General features: G+C 53.3%; 1 protein-coding gene and 1 pseudogene across 1 annotated transcript; both read right to left on the reverse strand.

Annotated features, from left to right (window-relative positions):
- Positions 1-1,688: 1,688 nt before the first annotated feature.
- LOC141966236 (protein SCO1 homolog, mitochondrial-like) lies at positions 1,689-8,620 on the reverse strand (annotated as a pseudogene).
- A 1,100-nt stretch (positions 8,621-9,720) lies between these two features.
- Positions 9,721-16,843, reverse strand: LOC141966237 (fas-binding factor 1 homolog). The gene is made up of 15 exons (XM_074918666.1): positions 16,838-16,843; positions 16,091-16,216; positions 15,812-15,912; positions 15,193-15,366; positions 14,569-14,676; positions 14,146-14,285; positions 13,732-13,847; positions 13,493-13,600; positions 12,916-13,095; positions 12,421-12,597; positions 12,089-12,226; positions 11,851-11,983; positions 11,379-11,491; positions 10,625-10,749; positions 9,721-9,892 (listed from the first exon to the last, which is right to left on the reverse strand). Exons 1-14 carry the CDS (start codon positions 16,841-16,843, stop codon positions 10,666-10,668), a joined length of 1,704 nt encoding a protein of 567 aa, XP_074774767.1. The 3' UTR covers positions 9,721-9,892; positions 10,625-10,665.
- Positions 16,844-16,911: the final 68 nt, after the last annotated feature.

The raw sequence follows: 16,911 nt of genomic DNA on the forward strand, positions 1-16,911 counted from the left end.
AGAGGTCACGATGAGAAAAGGGCACACACACTGATCTGGAGCAGGGAGGCTCAGAGAGTCCTGGCAAGATAAGTTTCCTAGAAACACTGAAATGCTGGTTGCAAAGGGGGCTCCAAAGGTTTCCAGTCCAGCTTCCCACAGGACTATCACCGGCAGGTCAAGCCATGGCCTGTCTTGTGGCAAAAAACTGGTGCACAGCCACCCAAAGAAATGCAGAGCTAACAGGTGCCAAAAGTCAGCTCTGTAAAGAAATAAATTACCTCCAGGATTGTGGGGAAGAATAACAAGAAAGGAAAGGCTCTTTAGAAACAGTGCTGACACTTGCAACCACTCCATGAAAATAAAACCGGTATTGCCAGGGTGCCAGTTATCACAGACACCAATATTATTGATAACACCTTGGATCTGACACAGCCTCGAACAGAGGACTTAAAGCATGAAATTTCCTTTCAAAGCCACTCCTATTGCCTACTGCAATCAAGCCAGCCAGCACAACGAGGAAAAAAAAACCACCTGACTTCCTTTTCAGCTCCTGAGTTTAATTCTACTCAGACACTTTTTAGAATCCCCACTGTAAACTGGTACTGTCTTCCTTCAAAGAGCTTTATCAGAAGAGTGCAGTCTTAGACATACTCACAGTAACCTTCCTGATACGCCCCGGAGGTCACCGTAGCAGTGCAGGGCAGCTGATGGGGACCTACGCACTGCTTCATCGTAACCGCTCTGAAGCAGGTTAAGTTTACTGTTTTTCAGGATTTGGGAAATAAGGAAGTTTCCCACAGACATTGCACCGTCCCTCAGACAGGAACATTCTCTTCCAACCCCCACACTCAGAAGAACACCAGTGCAGGAACACTTGCATTTAGTCTGAAACACTCCGGGACTTGCACCAAGAGCTTTTCTGTTTTGTCTCCTGTGGGCCATTCTCTGGGGTTCAGCCACCTTAAAAATGCACATTCAGCTTGTGGTTTGCACTACTCTACACACACACTGCTTTTTAGAAAGAGAGAGAGCAGGAAGATGAAGCTTGACCAGTATACAAAGTTCTGATGATATACTGGTCAATCCTAACTAAGGAAAAAGAAAAATATATATTGCTTATACAAAGCAATCTTTGTTTTCAAATGCTGCACTGCATAGAATTTATCCGACAGCCCTATGCATGGCCACAGACCCCCTTTATCCACTCCACTCCACTACTCACCATAGCACAACCAGGCCCAACTACGCATGAAATTATTTAGACCGGAAGAAAAATCTATTCGCAATCCATTATTCACTTCCTTATTAAGTTAACAGAATTCACCTGGAAAAATCACCAAGAAAAACAGCATTTCATTTCCGTATTCAAATGAGGAAGAGATCAGGCACACTACAGGGCTGGTCCTATGTGTGGAAGCTGCTGACACTTTCAGTGCTCTCCACCTTCTCAGACTTGATGAAGAAGTCCTCTTAAGGCTCTCCTGCTTATAATATTGTAACTGCCCCTCCCAGAAGGCAAAACAGTGCAGACAAAAAAAAGAAGGCAGAGGTCCTCTGAGAATGCCATGGTCCACATGACTTTTCATCAAGTAATCCTCCTCCTGCAGTGACTGTCCTTCGCTGATGTCTTGCCAAGAGACACCAATTAATTTTACCAGTGATACACACATTCTTCTCAAATGAAAAGCCTTTTTTGCTGCCAACAATGTTTCTGAGAAGTCCCGAATTTCATTCTGTAGCCTACCCACTGCTGCACATAATATCCATCAGGAAGGCTCTACAGAGATTCTTGATAATGGTATTTTGCAGAAGTATGGTTGCCTTTCTCATCTGGAAGAAAGGAAGCATGTGGTGACAGGATGTTACACTTTATGCTTCTGCTTTAACCCAACGCCCAATTACAGCCAAACCCGCAGGTGATGTTCACATCAATCTTTGAAGAATTTGTGTTTTAGGATCTGTACTTTCTCATGTGTGCAGCAACAGAAGCAGAAATCTCAAGCGCTCCTCTTATTCTGGCCGTAATAGTCCACAAAGTCACCATCTGGCCCCAGGAGGTACATTATTATTGTGTGATCCACCTGCAAGAAAGCACATTGTGGCTTGATAAAGGAGATCACAGAATCACAGAATATCAGGCTGAGAGGGACCTCAGGATCATCTAGTCCAACCTTTCCTGGCAAAAGCCCAGTCTAGACAAGATGGCCCAGCACCCCATCCAACCAAATCTAAGTGTCCAACGTTAGGGAACCCATCACTTCCCTGGGGAGATTATTCCAACAGCTGATTGTTCGCTTTGTGAAAAATTTTCCTCGGGTCCACTTGGAATCTCCCCAGGAGTAACTTCTACCCGTTATCCCTCAGCTTTTCCATGTCACCCTTTGTAAAATGGGAGTGTCCATCTTCTTTGTAGCCACCCTTTAAATACTGCAACATCCTGCTCATCTCTAGTCAGCAGCACAGTGTCCCACTCAGCCTTTGGTTCAGCTGTCTGACAAGACTTCTCACCAAGCAGCTAAAGCAAGATAAGGAAAACCTCAGCATCACCTCAGCGATCTCTCCCTGTTTTACTCAGGAAAATAAACAGAGAAAACGAACTGCATACTCAGAATGTGAGAAGGAATACTTTAATCAGACAAGTCTTCCCTAAGCTGCAGGCACCCTTCCTGCAGCACACACAAGGCTGGGGCAAACTTGCAGGCTCGTAGTCTTTCCCCCTCACTTTTCCCAATTCCCCTCTACTTCTCATGATGCTCCATGGCCCCCACAAGGTCTTCAAGCTCCTGCTGCTAAAATGATGTAAATCCAATATAAAAAGAGGTAATTCATTAAATCGAGTTCACTGTCAGTGCAAACAATGGGACCGAGAGCATCACTGGGATACCGGAGTTGCACATCGAGGACCTGGTGCAGAGGGAATTACACGTGCTGGGAAGGGGCTCCCTCTACTGTCTGAACTGAAAGAACCTTAAAAAAGGTTCAAAGTCATGATTAACTCCACTGTAAATTTATTTAAAATGCCACTGCAAGTACTGTCTGCATCTAACTGTGACAACATCTTTATGAGCAAAGAGACAAAGTACTGAAAATGGAGGCCATGAATCTGTGATCGCTCAAGTGCCTACATCGTCTCACTGCCACTGGAGAAAAAGAACCGAAATGTACTTATGCACTGAGAGTACAACTGTGTTTGAAGTTAAAAAAAAAAGAAATCACATAAACATTTCCACAAGCTAAAAGGATGCATACAATTAATGGCACTTCTGCCACTGAAATAATGCTTCTCAAAATGTTATTGAAGCAGGTTTAACCCAAATATTTTACTCTAGTTTCCAACCTAGATGATTCTACGATTTTCAAGATAAGATCACAAAATCAAGTTGTAAGAGACATTTTAAGGAAGCTGAATCACAATTTAGAGCCTTCAACTGGAAACTATAAAAAAAAAAAAATGCTCTGAGCAGGCTACCTGATTAACTCCCCAGCCCACGGAAGATTAGATACAGTCAGGATGGAGTGCAGTTTGTGCAATGCAGAAGACCACTGTTTCTCAAGGTGTGTCTGAAGCCTGCACTGTTCCCACTGTATAAGATCCCCATTTGAGTGTCAATGCAATCGTGTAAACCACAGAATAAAACAAGTAAATTGGATATCCTGGTGTTGAGAAATATAAAATTGAGATTATTGAATAGGAACTAGTAACATTCAAGTATTACTTGAAAAATTCAGATGTTTAGAAATTATAATTTCCAAATGGTCATCTCAGTGCTCTTTTGAAATCAAAACAAGCAGTGAAGTTTAATGCTGTAGTGGACCTCTTCCTCTTCCCCACCTCCTACTGACAGAGCAGTAATTACCTGGGTAAGTCTCAGGCAGGCACAAACCCAGGCTCAAGCTCTCCCTCCCAGGTCTGTTGCTGGTATCCTCTTTCCATCTTGTTTCAGACATCTGTGTCCTCTGGCCTTCCTGCCTCGAACACAGAGCTCACAGCCTCTCGAAACCAAGAGCCTACGACAAATCCTGAGAGGTGCAAGTATACTCTTCCTCCTTGGTACCACGGCTGGGGCTCCCAGGCTGCTCTCCTGCTCCCAATTCCCGGGCCTGTCTTCCCTGCTGCCCTTCCCTTCTCAGACTCACAACCCTAGCACAGACCAGCAGTATTCTCCCTGGATCCTGAACCCCTTCTCCTACTTCCTTACACCTCTAGTCACATTCTGCAGTTCGGTTTCTCTCCCCAGCCTCCCTTGAAGCTGCCGTCATCTACAGAGTTATTTTCCATGGCTGAGCCCCTGTACTTTCCCTTCATGGCCATGCAGAACCCACATGTGGTTTGCCAGAATCCAGGCGTGGTTTACTCCCTCAGGAGCAGCACTCCTTCAGCTTTTCCAGCCTCCTTCCATCATCTCTCATCAACTTCAGTTCACTGACACAGCGTCAGATTCTACTGATGTTTTTCCCCGCTCCTGAGCGGGTATCCTTTGCCAATCCTGTTCCTGTAACACAGTCTTGCATTTCCACCAGCTCCCTTTTAGAAATCTGATTTTAAGTAGTACTTTTAGATTGATTTCAGATTGATGCTAGATGGATTTAAACTGGTGTTGAATTTCTCCAGCAAGCTTCTCTCCTCCACTCAAATACAGTATCTTAGACACAGACTTCTGTAGCTGCTGACTTGCCGCTTTAAGCCAAAACAGGTTCTTGGTCTCTCAATTCATACCCCTTTCAGTAATGTAGAGCAATGCATATCACCAGTGCGATTCCACCTTCTCTTTACCGAGATCATCTGCTGCTGCTCTCGCTCTTTCTACGCACCGCTTTTTTGTTCCACGTGCATAACTTATTCGCTGCAGTCAGGTGTTTTTCAAAACAGATTAATAACAGACAATACTGGACTAGACCAAAACGGATCTTCCTCAGCATCCTACCTCAAACAGTGGCCAGAAACGGTTGCTTTAAAGAGGAGTATAAAACCAAAATATCCTATCTTCCTCTGTTCCCAGTTTCCAAACACTTTTAGCCCACAGGCTTCCCGAACTAGGCAAAGATCTCTGTGCATTTTGTAATCCTCAACACACTGCTTTTTCCAAAGACTAACAGGTGTCCCTGTGGACTCCCACAAACTTCTGTCATGGGCATCCATAGGAGGGATGCCACTTCTCACATGGCCACTGCAACAAGAACCATCATCACCTGTTCACTTTTGAACCTGTTTTTAGTCTTCCCTGATGCACTTAGTTCTTGTAATGAAGAAAAAAACCAAAAGATCAGACAACACGTATCCTCACTTGCTGTATCACTTGTACCTCCTTTACTCCTCCAGTCTGCTCAGGATGTGGCAAGTCAGAAAGGCCTTGGCAGCAGCTCTGAGCCCTATAACCAGTCCTATTCACTGCCAGAGGATAAGATTCTGACTGCCCAGTTTAGCCTCACTTAAACCTCCGTTTCCCCTTTCACGCTATTACTCCACATATTTTATGCTAACAATTTAGCATTAACATCCCTTCTCTTCGAGGTCATTTGACACAGGAGGAAGATCTCCACGGTATCTGCAGGCAGGCTTTGCATCACCCAAGTCTCTTGCCAAGATGACCCCGCTCCTTGGTAGGTTTGGCAGGGAAGGAATCGTGACCTGATTTGCCTCTCATTTCTCTCTCTTCCTATTGCCTTAATTTCCCAGTTCTGTTTTTACTTTGGAGCACAGAGGAAAAACAGATGGACAAAAACAGTACATGACAGAAAAAAGTTCAAACTACTGCCAGGCTTGCTAGCTCGTATGCTATTCTGTAGGCAGGCCTGGGATTCCACATTTTTAAAACAGGTTTCAGTGAGGTTCTAAGCTTGTAAGAAGGCATCTCGATCCCGACTGAGACCTCTAAAACAGAGCTCAACACATCAGTGCAACAGGGTTCTATCATGCAAGACTTCAGCACAGACTGCAACAGCTGTCTTCTGACTTTAACGTCTAGACGTTGCTCTTATCCAAAGTCCTTCATTAGGCAAAGGCTCTACATTTACTTACTATGTAATCACTGTCTTCATCTTTGGGACCTTCACTGTAATACGCACGGTAAGCTTTGGCCACTTGGTCAATCTGTGCCTTGGTACCAGTCAATCCAATCAGCTTTGGAGAAAATTCTAGATAGAAAGAAGAGATGTACACGTTTTAGTGAAAAGAATCCCATCAAGAGCCTCCTTTTCAGTGCTCTGTATTACATGCTATAAGACATCAAGGAAGAAAAGAGTAATACCTTTAACATATCTGGCAATGGCTTCTTCATTGTCCCTCTCAGGATCAAGGGTGATGAAGGGTGGGGTCAGGTTAGGCAAAGATGGAATTCTATCTGTGACAGTAACAATTATTGTTTTTCTTAGAGAACTAAAAATCGTTCGTCACCTCCCTTTAAACAAGCTCACAGCCAAACTATCATAACATCAATCCAAGTCCACCCTAAGGCCATTTTGTGCATCTTAATTTATGTGATTTGTGAATGAAGCAAATGCTGTGAAAGCCACCGGTCTGTGCTTGGGCTGGCTGCAGCTACACTTCCAGCCTCTCAGCTGGAGACCCTGCCCTGCTTCGGAGATGACAAATGGGCTCTGATGCAGAAAATACATGATGCATTTATCATTTCAAGACAACGAACGTACCCTTGTGATGGTGGAGTGGGAGGGTGAAGACACAGTTCAGGCTCTTCCCCTCACGTTCCAGCCACAGCTTTCACTCTATGTTCTTCCTATTAGCCCACCCTCCCACCTCCCTCGTTACTATTACCCCTGCTCTGTAACTCTTCAGGGCCTGCAGGCTGAGAAAACCACCTCTATCACACAGCCTTCCCCCAGCCTCTGTTCCACAGCACACTCTCAGAAGGGACTCTTGCAGAGAGTTGTTCTCAACATGAATAAAAGAAAGGAAAAAACCTTAACACACCCCACAACCACTTCTTGGCAAAACTCCAATGCAGTGGCACCGTTCCCTGTAACCTGTCACCATCACGTTTTATTACAAGGCCCCTGTTGCAGAAAGATCAGTACTGTCGTTCTCTACATGCCAGATCCTAGTGACGGGCAGATGGACGGATGTCAGTGTCACCTACCAATTAATTCAACTACTGAGCACCAGGCAAGCTTTTTTTTAAAAAAAACCCATCAGTTATTATTGTTTGAGGTATTTTACCACAACAAACCTGAAGCTCCCATAAAAAGCACCACTATTCCAACCAAATTCCCATACCAATTTCATCTACCACTTCAATCATCTTCTCCAGGTCATCAGGACAGATGTCAGGGCAGTGTGGGAAGCCAAAGTAGATCAGCACCCACTGGCCGATGCAGTCCTTGCTGGTCTTGGGCTGTCCCTCATGGTTAATGAGTGAGAAGGGACCTCCTGGAAGTGGTTTCCCAATGCCTCGGTTCCGTTCCTTCTCCAGGTCTACAAAAAACCAAGAGGGGATCAAACACATCCATGCCACAACCCACGCTGCTTCCAAAGAGAAGCTTCTGAAGCAGCTGAGATTCAGGAAACCTCTCCAAGTCACAGCCCGGGATGCTGAAATGTCAAGATCTACCAACACCCGTTGTGCAGAAGCTCCATGTGGACAAGACTTGCAAAAAGCACTCCATTTTAGTCAAAACTGTACGCATCACTAAACTCCTTTGAAACATAATAATCTCGTTCACTATCATCTGATAGTATTTTTATTTTTTTAGAAAAAAAGACAACAAGGAGAAAGCCAGGTACCTGGCTTGGTATGAAACAGAAGACTAATCATCCTTTGCAAACCGACCATATCGCAGAAGCTGTAGCAGTTCTGATTGGAAACACTAAAAACATGAAAATGAAACCCATGGGCAGCTCCTGCAGGAGAGTAAAATGGGCACACACAGTACCCTGAGTGAAACCAGCAGAAAGCCCCCGTGTGCTGCATCGACTGGCTGCAGCGTGCGTGACAAAAACCCAACCACTCCAACCGCGAACGTGCCTTTAAAAATTTGAGAACGCTCAACCTTGAAGGTTTTTTTGACTTTCTGAAAATTTTCTGTGGCACATCTATACACGTAGGCACAGAGCAGCACTGTGTAAAGCACACCGTGATGCAGTGGGGTGCCCGAGTAGATAAAAGACATCCGAACGCACAAAGTACATCATCTGAATGCAAACTACAACCCTGCGGAGGCTTCTCCCGCCTGGCCGCACGCCGGCAGCCCAGGCCGGGCCCCGCCGCGGCAGCGCGGCCTCCCCGCGGCGGGCCGGGTCCAGTCCCTCCCCGCCGCACTCACCCTCCTCCTTCCGCCGTTTCACCTTCTTCGTGGCGGCCAGCAGCCCCCCGCACAGCACGACGGTGGCCGCCAACGACCGCCACGACACCAGCAGCCGCGGAGAAGCTGTTCAGTGACTGAAAGGGGGGGACGGCGCGGCCCGTCGCGCCCGGCTCCGCCGCCGAGGAAGGACGCGGCTCGCTCCCTCCCTCCCTCCTTCACTCACCCTCCTCTGCCCGCCCGGCCTGGGGCCGCTTCCCGGCGGCAGACGGGACAGCGGGCGGCTGCCGGGCGCGGGCGGCGCGGCCCGGCCCCTCGGCGCGGCCGCCGGCAGCCGCCAGCACAGCCCCGGCCGCCCGCAGCGAAGCGCCGCCGCCGCCATCTTGTGTCCCCCGCGCTTCCCCCTCAGCGAGGGGCGGCCTCCCCAGTGCCGAGCCCAGGGCTCAGATCCCTTCCCTGGCCCCGCTGGCCCCGCCGGTGCTGACACAAGCCAGGATGCCATCGGCCTTCTTGGCCCCCTGGGCACGCTGCTGGCTCATTATCACCCCCCAGGTCCCTCTCTGACCGGCAGCTCTCCAGCCGCTCCTCCCCAGGCCTGTAGCGCTGCTGGGGGGCGTTGTGGCCCAAGGGCAGAACCCAGCCTCTGGCCTCAGGGAAACTCCTCCAGTTGGCCTCAGCCGGTTCTAGGATTTGATTTTCATCTGCACTTTATCGACGAAGCTTAGGAGCAGGGCATGGCACAGCTGAAAGGCTTCTCCCCACAGCACACGTGGAGGGTGATGGAGGCTGGGTGCTGTGTCTTACTGCAGGCCCTGGTATTGCCACACGAGCCCAGATGGACAGTAGCACAAGGCAGAACATAATTTAAAACAATCTATTTAGATCCTAGATTTGTCTTATTTTGCTCTCAAACGTTTCCTTCCTACGTGATCAAATGAAGCGTTTTGGTGAAATATTGAGTGACATCACTTACAAATAATATAAAATCCAACAAAGTGCTTTGGGAACAAAATACCCGAGAAAGTCTAAATTGAAAAATGTGAGAAGAAAAAAAAGGGCATTAGAAAATTTAGATGCACACGCACATAATTCACCGTAATGCCCTCTCTTCTTCAAACAGAATACAAATGATCTAGTCTTTCTTTAGTTTTCATGAGCAAGTGGAGAAGTTTTCCTTCTATCTTAACTTCAAATAATGTTTTTAAGTGTGAAGATTTTGCTCTGATCCCGTGCATCCCAAAGCAGTAGCAGGTTGGCTTCCACAATACAACAGCCCTAGTGCCTGGCTCAGCTTCACTGGCCTTGCACAGGAGGATATAGCACCAATTTTGAATGGAAACTCACAATTCCATTTGAAACATTCTGAAATAGGATTTTGAAAATAGAAGTATATTTAAATACATTAGACACTACTGGTTACAGCACCAGAGGATTTTATTCTGTTTTACATTTTCATGCAACAGCGATGAAAGCGATGGGGGTTTAGTTCATTATGACAACAGCCCCAATAACTCATGCAACTGCAGCAAAGTTCTGTGTTGCTCTAATCCTCCTCCAACATGTAGCCTCTTCAACCAGGCCCACAGAGTGTTTCTTTGTCCAACTTGTGGCAACACTATTTACATTAACTCTGCAGCAATGGAGCTGGGAAGCCCTGGAAATCCAAAGAGAAGAACACATTAACATTCTCACATCTGTGATTGCCGCCTTTGCTCTTTTTCAGCATCTCTTGCTGCATTAGTAATATCTTCTATCTCAGTTTGGACTTGTGCCATCTCAGGTTCGGGCTGCTGCTGCTTTGTATTGAAAAGGCTGCTGTTCTATAAAGGAGAAAAAGAGAGGCTCTGAGTCTCTTACACAGAGAGACTATGAATTACTATTTGTTCTTGCTCTGTGCATCTCTAGACCAAACACAGGTCTGTCTGAGCAAAGCAAACTCCCTGGCTGTGGAGGAGCCGCACACGTTCAGCGGCATCCAGGAGCTCCCGTTCAGCCACTTTCCTCGGCGGCTGGCAGCCAACAGCCGCAGGTCCCTCTCTGACTGGCAAGAGAAATGGAGGCCAAACAAACTGCGGCTCTTGACACAGGCCACTTCACATCTGCTCGTAGCCGTGGTGAAGGATCATGCCAGTGGCTACAGGTACCGCCCCCACGGGAACAAGTATGAGGGTGGGAAGCTCAGGCAAGTGGGACTTTGAAGCATGGTCAAGACAACCTGCACTAGTGACGAGAAATTCATCAAGGATAGACTTTGATCTCCAAACCCTAGAAAAGAAGTGGAACACCCTGGAACATAAAGAAAAGGTCTGGGATTGTGCTGACGATGAAATAGCGGACAACCTGGCACAGCGAACAACCGATTAATTAATGTGGCAATGAAACTAACTTTGGAGTGTCCTGGAAGGGAACCCAAGGGGCGTCACCACTTCAGCCTCGCACAGAAGCGGTGTTGTAGGGCGCTTTCTTCAGGGACTCCAGGAAGAGCTGCTCCTCGTCTAAGTAAGCGCGGTTCTGAGAGGGGAAGGGGGCAAAGGGGAAGGGAAGAGAAAAGAGAGGGATGGATGGAAGAGGTATCAGAGGGTGCCACAGAAGGGGGCTGACAGTCCTGGCTGTCACTCAGGAGGGAGGGAGGGAAGCATCCCAAACCCTCCCTCCTGCAGTCAGCAGTGGGCAGGTACCACCCGTGGCACCCCCTGGGGTGTGGGGGCTCCCCCCGCCCCGAGCCCACAACCTCACGCTCTGAGCAAGACCCACAGCGGAAGCCTCAAAGAGCAGCCCCGCCTGGGGAAGGACCCAGCAGGGAATCGGGGGGCCGACGGGAGAGGACAGGGACATCCTGAAGCCAGAGGCCAGCTGGCTCCTCCCAGCCAGGGACACTGCGAGGACAAGTGCGACCCCACAGTGCCGAGGACCTTGTCCATCAGCCTGAGACCAGCTGTGAGGAGCCACCCGTCCTTGCTTCTGCCATCCCTCCTCTAGGTGCCCGGGTCTTCTACAAGCCCGCCCAGCCCCACAGCTCAGTAATGATCTTAGCCACAGCCTGGGCTGTCTCCCACCAGGCTCAAATCAGGTTTCACCCAGCCCTGCTCCCACCCAGCACGTTTGAAGCCCCTTCCCACCCCAGTCGCCCACCACCTCACCTGCAGGACCCGGAACTTCATCATCGCCACCGTGGCACTGAGCTCGGCAGAGCTGGCAGTGGCCACGAGTTTCTCGAGAGCGGCCTGGAGCGCCTCGACACCTCCCAGGCTCCCTATGGAACAGAAGCCTGATTGTGTGGTGCTGCCACCATCAGAGGATCCGCAGATGGAGACAACACAGCATCCCTTCGGGTGCTGCCTGCGGGTCCCTGCAGCAGGGTCCTCCCCGCGCTCCCAGGGCAAACGGGCTTTAACCCACCACCAGCCTCTCCCTTCCTGGCCCCTCTGCCCTCTCCTGGCACTGCCCTGGCTCAGAGCTTCGCTGAGCTCCTTCACAAGACGAGGAGGCCAACTCCTCCCGTCTGAGGCTGATACGCAGGGGAACTAAAACAGCCCCCAGGAGCAGCCCAAGCCTCCCAAGAAGGGGAGTACAATACGTCCCTCCCCACCAGCAGCAAGCACGGAGCCTTACCCGGCACACTGGAGGAGCCTGTCAGAGGGGCACTCGAGTCCTGCCTTGCGGGCCGCACCATCGTGGGGCGGTTGGACACCTCCTGGCGCAGCTGCTCAAGTCGGCTCATCTGCTTAGCCATGCTCAGCCGACCCTGCCCCGTCCCGGGGAGAAAGGGAGAGAGAGAAGATGTCGGCAAAGGTTCGGGCCCTTGGCACGGCGGCCCCAGGCCCAGAAGGGAAGCCGAGGGGGTACTTGCCTGGTGCAGACACTCTTCCTGCTGCCTGAACTGCTCCAACTGCCACTGCAGGGCCTGCAGCCTGGACTGGTCCTGCGACTCGGCCCTGAGTGCCTCCTGCAGGGCCCGCTGCCCTTCCTCGTACTTCTGGGAGGAGAGCTGCAAGGCAGAGCGGCTGGGGAGGCTGGGGACAGGGACCCTCGCTGCCCTGGGCCCAGCAGGACTCCTTCAGGCGTCCCCTCCTTCCCCTTCCAGGACAGGCTTTCCCTCCCTGCTCTGGGAGGGCAGTGGAAGCCCAGCTTTGCTGCCAGCCCGTGCGCAGCTGGCAACGGCAGCGCAGACGCTCCGCTTACCTTGGTCATTCTTCTCATCTCCTCCTCCTGCAGCCGGATGCGCAGTGCAGCCTCGCTCACATTCTCCCTCTCTGCCTTCAGCTCCTGGCAGAGCTTGTCCTGCAGCTCCTTCTCCCTCGCCAGCTGCTCCTCCTGGGCTCTCAGCGTGTGGGCCCACATCTTCACCTTGGCCCACTCCTAGGATGGGCACAGGGGAAACCAGCGCATGACCTGATCCGTCCTGGATGCTCTCTCGTGTCTTTCCAAGAGACGGGAAACATCTGCCCCGGATGAGCTTCTCGTGTGTGCCCCTCTGGGGCGCAGAGCAACTCCACTAGCTACTCCAGCAGCACCCTCACCCCCCGGCCTCGGGCTCTTCCCGGAACAGCCTCATTCTCACCACCCCAAGCGATGTCTCTGCCTCCAACAACTCGACGACTCCCCTGTAGGCAGGACCCACCCGGCAGCCTGCCAAGCGGGTGCTGGAGGCCATGGGCAGGGGCTCTGCTGCGGTACCTTGGCCAGGCTCCTCTCGGGGCCCTCTCCCTGGGAGGCCACGGGCAGCGCTCGGGCCGTGGCCTGCTCCTTGCTCAGTGGCTGCTGCTGGGCGTCAAATTCAGCCCGCTCGGCCGCCAGCTTCTGCAGCTCCCCCGCGTGCTGCCGCGTCACCGCCAGCCGCTCCTGCAGCAACGCGCTCTGGAGACGTCGCCAGAGAGGAAGAGAGAAAGCACTAAGTCCCAGTTGCTGGAACGTTTTTCTCCTTTAAACCCACCTCTGCCACTGAACCTCGGCCAACACCCAGAGGTTGCTTCAAGCCCCCGGCGCCTGGCAGGAACCCTGCGCGGAAAGCTCTGGCCCCACGCTCCTCCAGAAGCTGCAGCACCGTGCACGCACACGGCAGCCTCTCGCACCCGTGTGCCAGAGGCTGGATCTGAGGGCGATTCGCCACACAACTGGGTGTGGGATTGAGGAGGCAGAGGAAGGACGCTGCAGCCCAGCACCCAGCTCTTTCCTCTACCACACGCCGCAGCGCAGCCCCGCTCAGACTCACAGGACCTGAGAAAAGCACCTGGAAATCTCCGCCCCACCTCACCTTCGCCTTCTCCAGCTCCACTCGCTCCAAGAGCTGCCGGGTCATCGCTTGTTGCGCCTCCTCCAGCGATTCCACTTTGGAGCGCTCCGCCAGCAACCTCTGGTGCTCCTGGGTTCAGACACAGAGGAGACACAGATGCCACTCGCAGGCTCCAGCCCAGGGACCGCCAGTGGGCAAGACCCACGGCCCATCCCCAGACAGGAGGGCTGAGCTGGGCAGAGGGCACAGGGCGGGCTCACCTCCAGCAGCCGAGTCTGCTCATCCAGCCTGGCCTCCAGTTTAGCCACCATCTCCCGGAACCGGCACCCATCCTCCTCCGCCTCCCTCTGCTGCTGACACAGGCTGTCCTGGAGCTCTGGGGAGAGGCAGCAGCGGGGCCGTGAGCAGCACGAAGAGGGAAGTCCCACTCTGTCTACCCCGTATTCACAGAAGAACTGCACGCGCTTGTGCTCAGCACCTTCGGCACATCCCCCAGGACACCATGTTGGAAAGGAAAGACCCTGAGAAGCCCAGTGACCGAGGCAGGCAAGGCTCTGCCAGCCTTGGATCCAGGCCTCAGCCTGACTCGGAGCACCTTCTCCCCATTTCATGGGTGTCCCCAGCCCCGGCGGGGACCCCGTGGCCATTTTGGCGCAGAGGAATGGCAGACATACCCTGGAGACACTTCTCCTGCTTCTGTGTCCCCATGGCCAGCTCCTGGGAGGTCGTCTGCTGTGTGGCCTCCACCTTCCGTAAAACATCACGGAGGGTGCCGCAGAATTTCTCCATCTGATCCACGACACCGTTCAGAGTCCTGCAGAGAGCAGCGAGGGGAGGGTCACCCCGGGGGGACACACCTCATCTCCCCACGATGGAGAGGGGGACGTGTGGTGGGCCAAGGGCCGGGCAGCCCTGCCCCGAACCCTTCTGGGGCAGAGCAGAGCAGTATTCCTGCATCAGCAGAGCTCAGCGTCCCTGGAGGCAGGGCCTGGGAGAGGGGGTGGCCTCTGGTGCCACGGTCCAAGGCTGCTTCCCTGGAGCACAGGGAACACCGCGGCCAGGGACCAACGCAGGGACACAATGGCAGCCATCGGTACCTGGTGTGCGAAGTGGCGCTGGTCACCGCCTCAACCTCCTGGTCCTTCAGACACTTCAGCTGCTGGAGCTGCTGCTCGTGCTCTCTGCGCAGCTCCTGCACAGACACCCTGCAGGACACGGGCAAGGAGCCCACCACGGGCTGTTACAAACTGGGGCTCCCCAGGACAGGCAGTGGGGACGAGGCTTGGTCAAGGGCCTGGGAACCAGGTCCCAGGAGCTGAGCTGGCACGGGGCTCTGTCCCCGGGCACCCACCGACAGGCATCCGCACTGGGCACGGACCACAGCTGGAAGAGAACGGGCTTCTCCACTAGAAACTGATTTCTCATTGACCCCCAGTGTGTGGGCAGCAGTGACTCACTGACCGGGATAAAAGGGGGTTGGGGGAGATAAAACACTGGGCTCAGCATCTTGCACAATACAGCGCGTTCACTCGGAAAGGACATCTCCAGCCACGTCTCCCTCTATCCGGCTACAAAGCAAATCCCCATTCCAAACGCCACCAACTGCCCACAGCCCAGTGCTTGTGGAGGCTCCTGTCACCCTGGCCCCAAACCACTCCCCAGTTCCTCTGCCACAACCAGCAGCACCGGCCCCACACCTGCGCTGCTCGTGCCACTCTCACCTCTGCAGCTCTCGCAGACGCTCCAGCTCGGCCAAGTGCTGTGCCAGCAGCTCTGCCCGCTCCCGCTCCGCCTCCTGCCTCTGCCCCTGGAGCTGAGCCACCAGCTGCTCCTTCTCCTGCCGCAGCCTCTGCTCTCGCTGCCTGCAGGTCTCCTCTAACATCTTCGCCTGGCTCCTGCCCGCAGGAAGAAGAAGTGTTACCTTCAGGTAGGAAGAAGTGTTACCTTCAGGTAGGAAGAAGTGTTACCTTCAGGGCAGCAGTCGGCCCTCTCCACCCACAGCTCACACGGGGATTTCAGAGCAGAGCGGCGGCGCTGGGGGTGCGGGGAAACACGTGGCTCTCCGCAGCCTGAGCCCTGCCTGGGGACATGCTGGCCCTGGGAACAGCTCCTCCTCCTTCTGCCCCACAGGACAGGGTGGGTGAGAGCAAACCCTGCCCTTGGCTCATCTGTGGGGCTCCTCTCTGCCCACACCAGCTCCACACCCACACAGCTCTGGGCCTGCCCGCCCCAGGGACGGATCTGGGCAGCGCCCCAGCGCTCCCCCCCCCGGGGAGAGGGACAGGGCTGTAGGCAAGGCCCGTTCAAAGGAAGGGAGCACGTGCTCTCGCCTGCGGGTACCTGTGGGTGCTGTCGAGGAGATCCAGGTCCTCCTGGTGCCGCTGCCGGAGGATCTCCAACAAGAGTTTGTCCTGAGCCCGTGCCAGCTCCAATGTCTGCACCTGCCGGGCACCCGGGGAGAAGGTCCTTGTGCCGCCCAAGGGACAGAGACCCCACAGCAGCACTTGCTGGCCGCAGCCTTCTCTGGACGGGCAGCTTCCTCCACTCTGCCTGTGCCCCTGATGCCACTGGGAGCAGGCGTGGCTCCTGCTCCCCCATCCAGCAGGCCATGGGGCTCACCTGGCTCTCCAACTCTGCTACGCGGGCCTGGGCACGGAACAGCGCTGCCCGACAGCCCTCGTGGAGCTGGGCCGCGGGAGCCCCCAGCTTCCTCTCATGCAGCAAGCCCAGGCCTGGAGACTCTGCCTGCAGGGACACAGATAAAAGACACAGGCCCTTCAGCATCCGGGGCTTTGTGCTGTGGCCATCAGCTCCTAAAGGCAGGCACGTGCCCCGTGGGCAGCTCTGCCCGGCCTGTGCCTGGGGAGCTCTCTCAACACTGCGCAGGCAATGCAGGGCTGCAATGCACACGATTTACAAAGCAGCCACAGCACACACGCTTTGGCCTCACAAATACAACTCGGGGCATCTCGGGGCTCTCCAAAGCCTTGGCCTGCATCAACACAGGCTCCCAGGGATGCAAAGCAGGGCACAGCCATCCCCCTGCCCAGGGAGCACAGACAGGGCTGGGTGACCCTGAGCTGGCACGGGAGGGCTCACGATCACCACCCCGATCCTGCACCTCTCGGGGGCACAGGCCCAGCACACCTACCTGAGCCAGCGGGGCAGGGCCCTGTGTCTCCTGCTCTCCCGGGAACAAGGCTGCAGGGACTGAAAAGGGAACAAGTCTGTGATTCAGACAGGCCAAGGGCAACCACTCCCTCCCACAAGGATGAGGGCCTGGCTCTCCTTGGCAGAGCGAGAAGGGTCCTGCTACACTCTGGCAGCTGGGGATGGGGACAGAGGCTCAGATAGGCTCATCCAGACCCGCATTCCTACCCCACCCCACGCACAGTGGTGGGGACTCCGCTCTGCAGAGTAAGTCTGGGGGAAAAGCACAG

This window comes from Athene noctua, chromosome 14, assembly GCF_965140245.1.
Source record: "Athene noctua chromosome 14, bAthNoc1.hap1.1, whole genome shotgun sequence".
Lineage (NCBI taxonomy): Eukaryota > Metazoa > Chordata > Aves > Strigiformes > Strigidae > Athene > Athene noctua.

Coding starts and splice junctions, on each gene's coding strand:
- LOC141966237 (XM_074918666.1), bottom strand. Junction 13,096..13,492: donor TGGAGCTGGAGAAGGCGAAG/GTGAGGTGGGGC, acceptor CGACGTCTCCAG/AGCGCGTTGCTGCAGGAGCG. Junction 10,750..11,378: donor TGAAGTTCCGGGTCCTGCAG/GTGAGGTGGTGG, acceptor TTCCCCTCTCAG/AACCGCGCTTACTTAGACGA.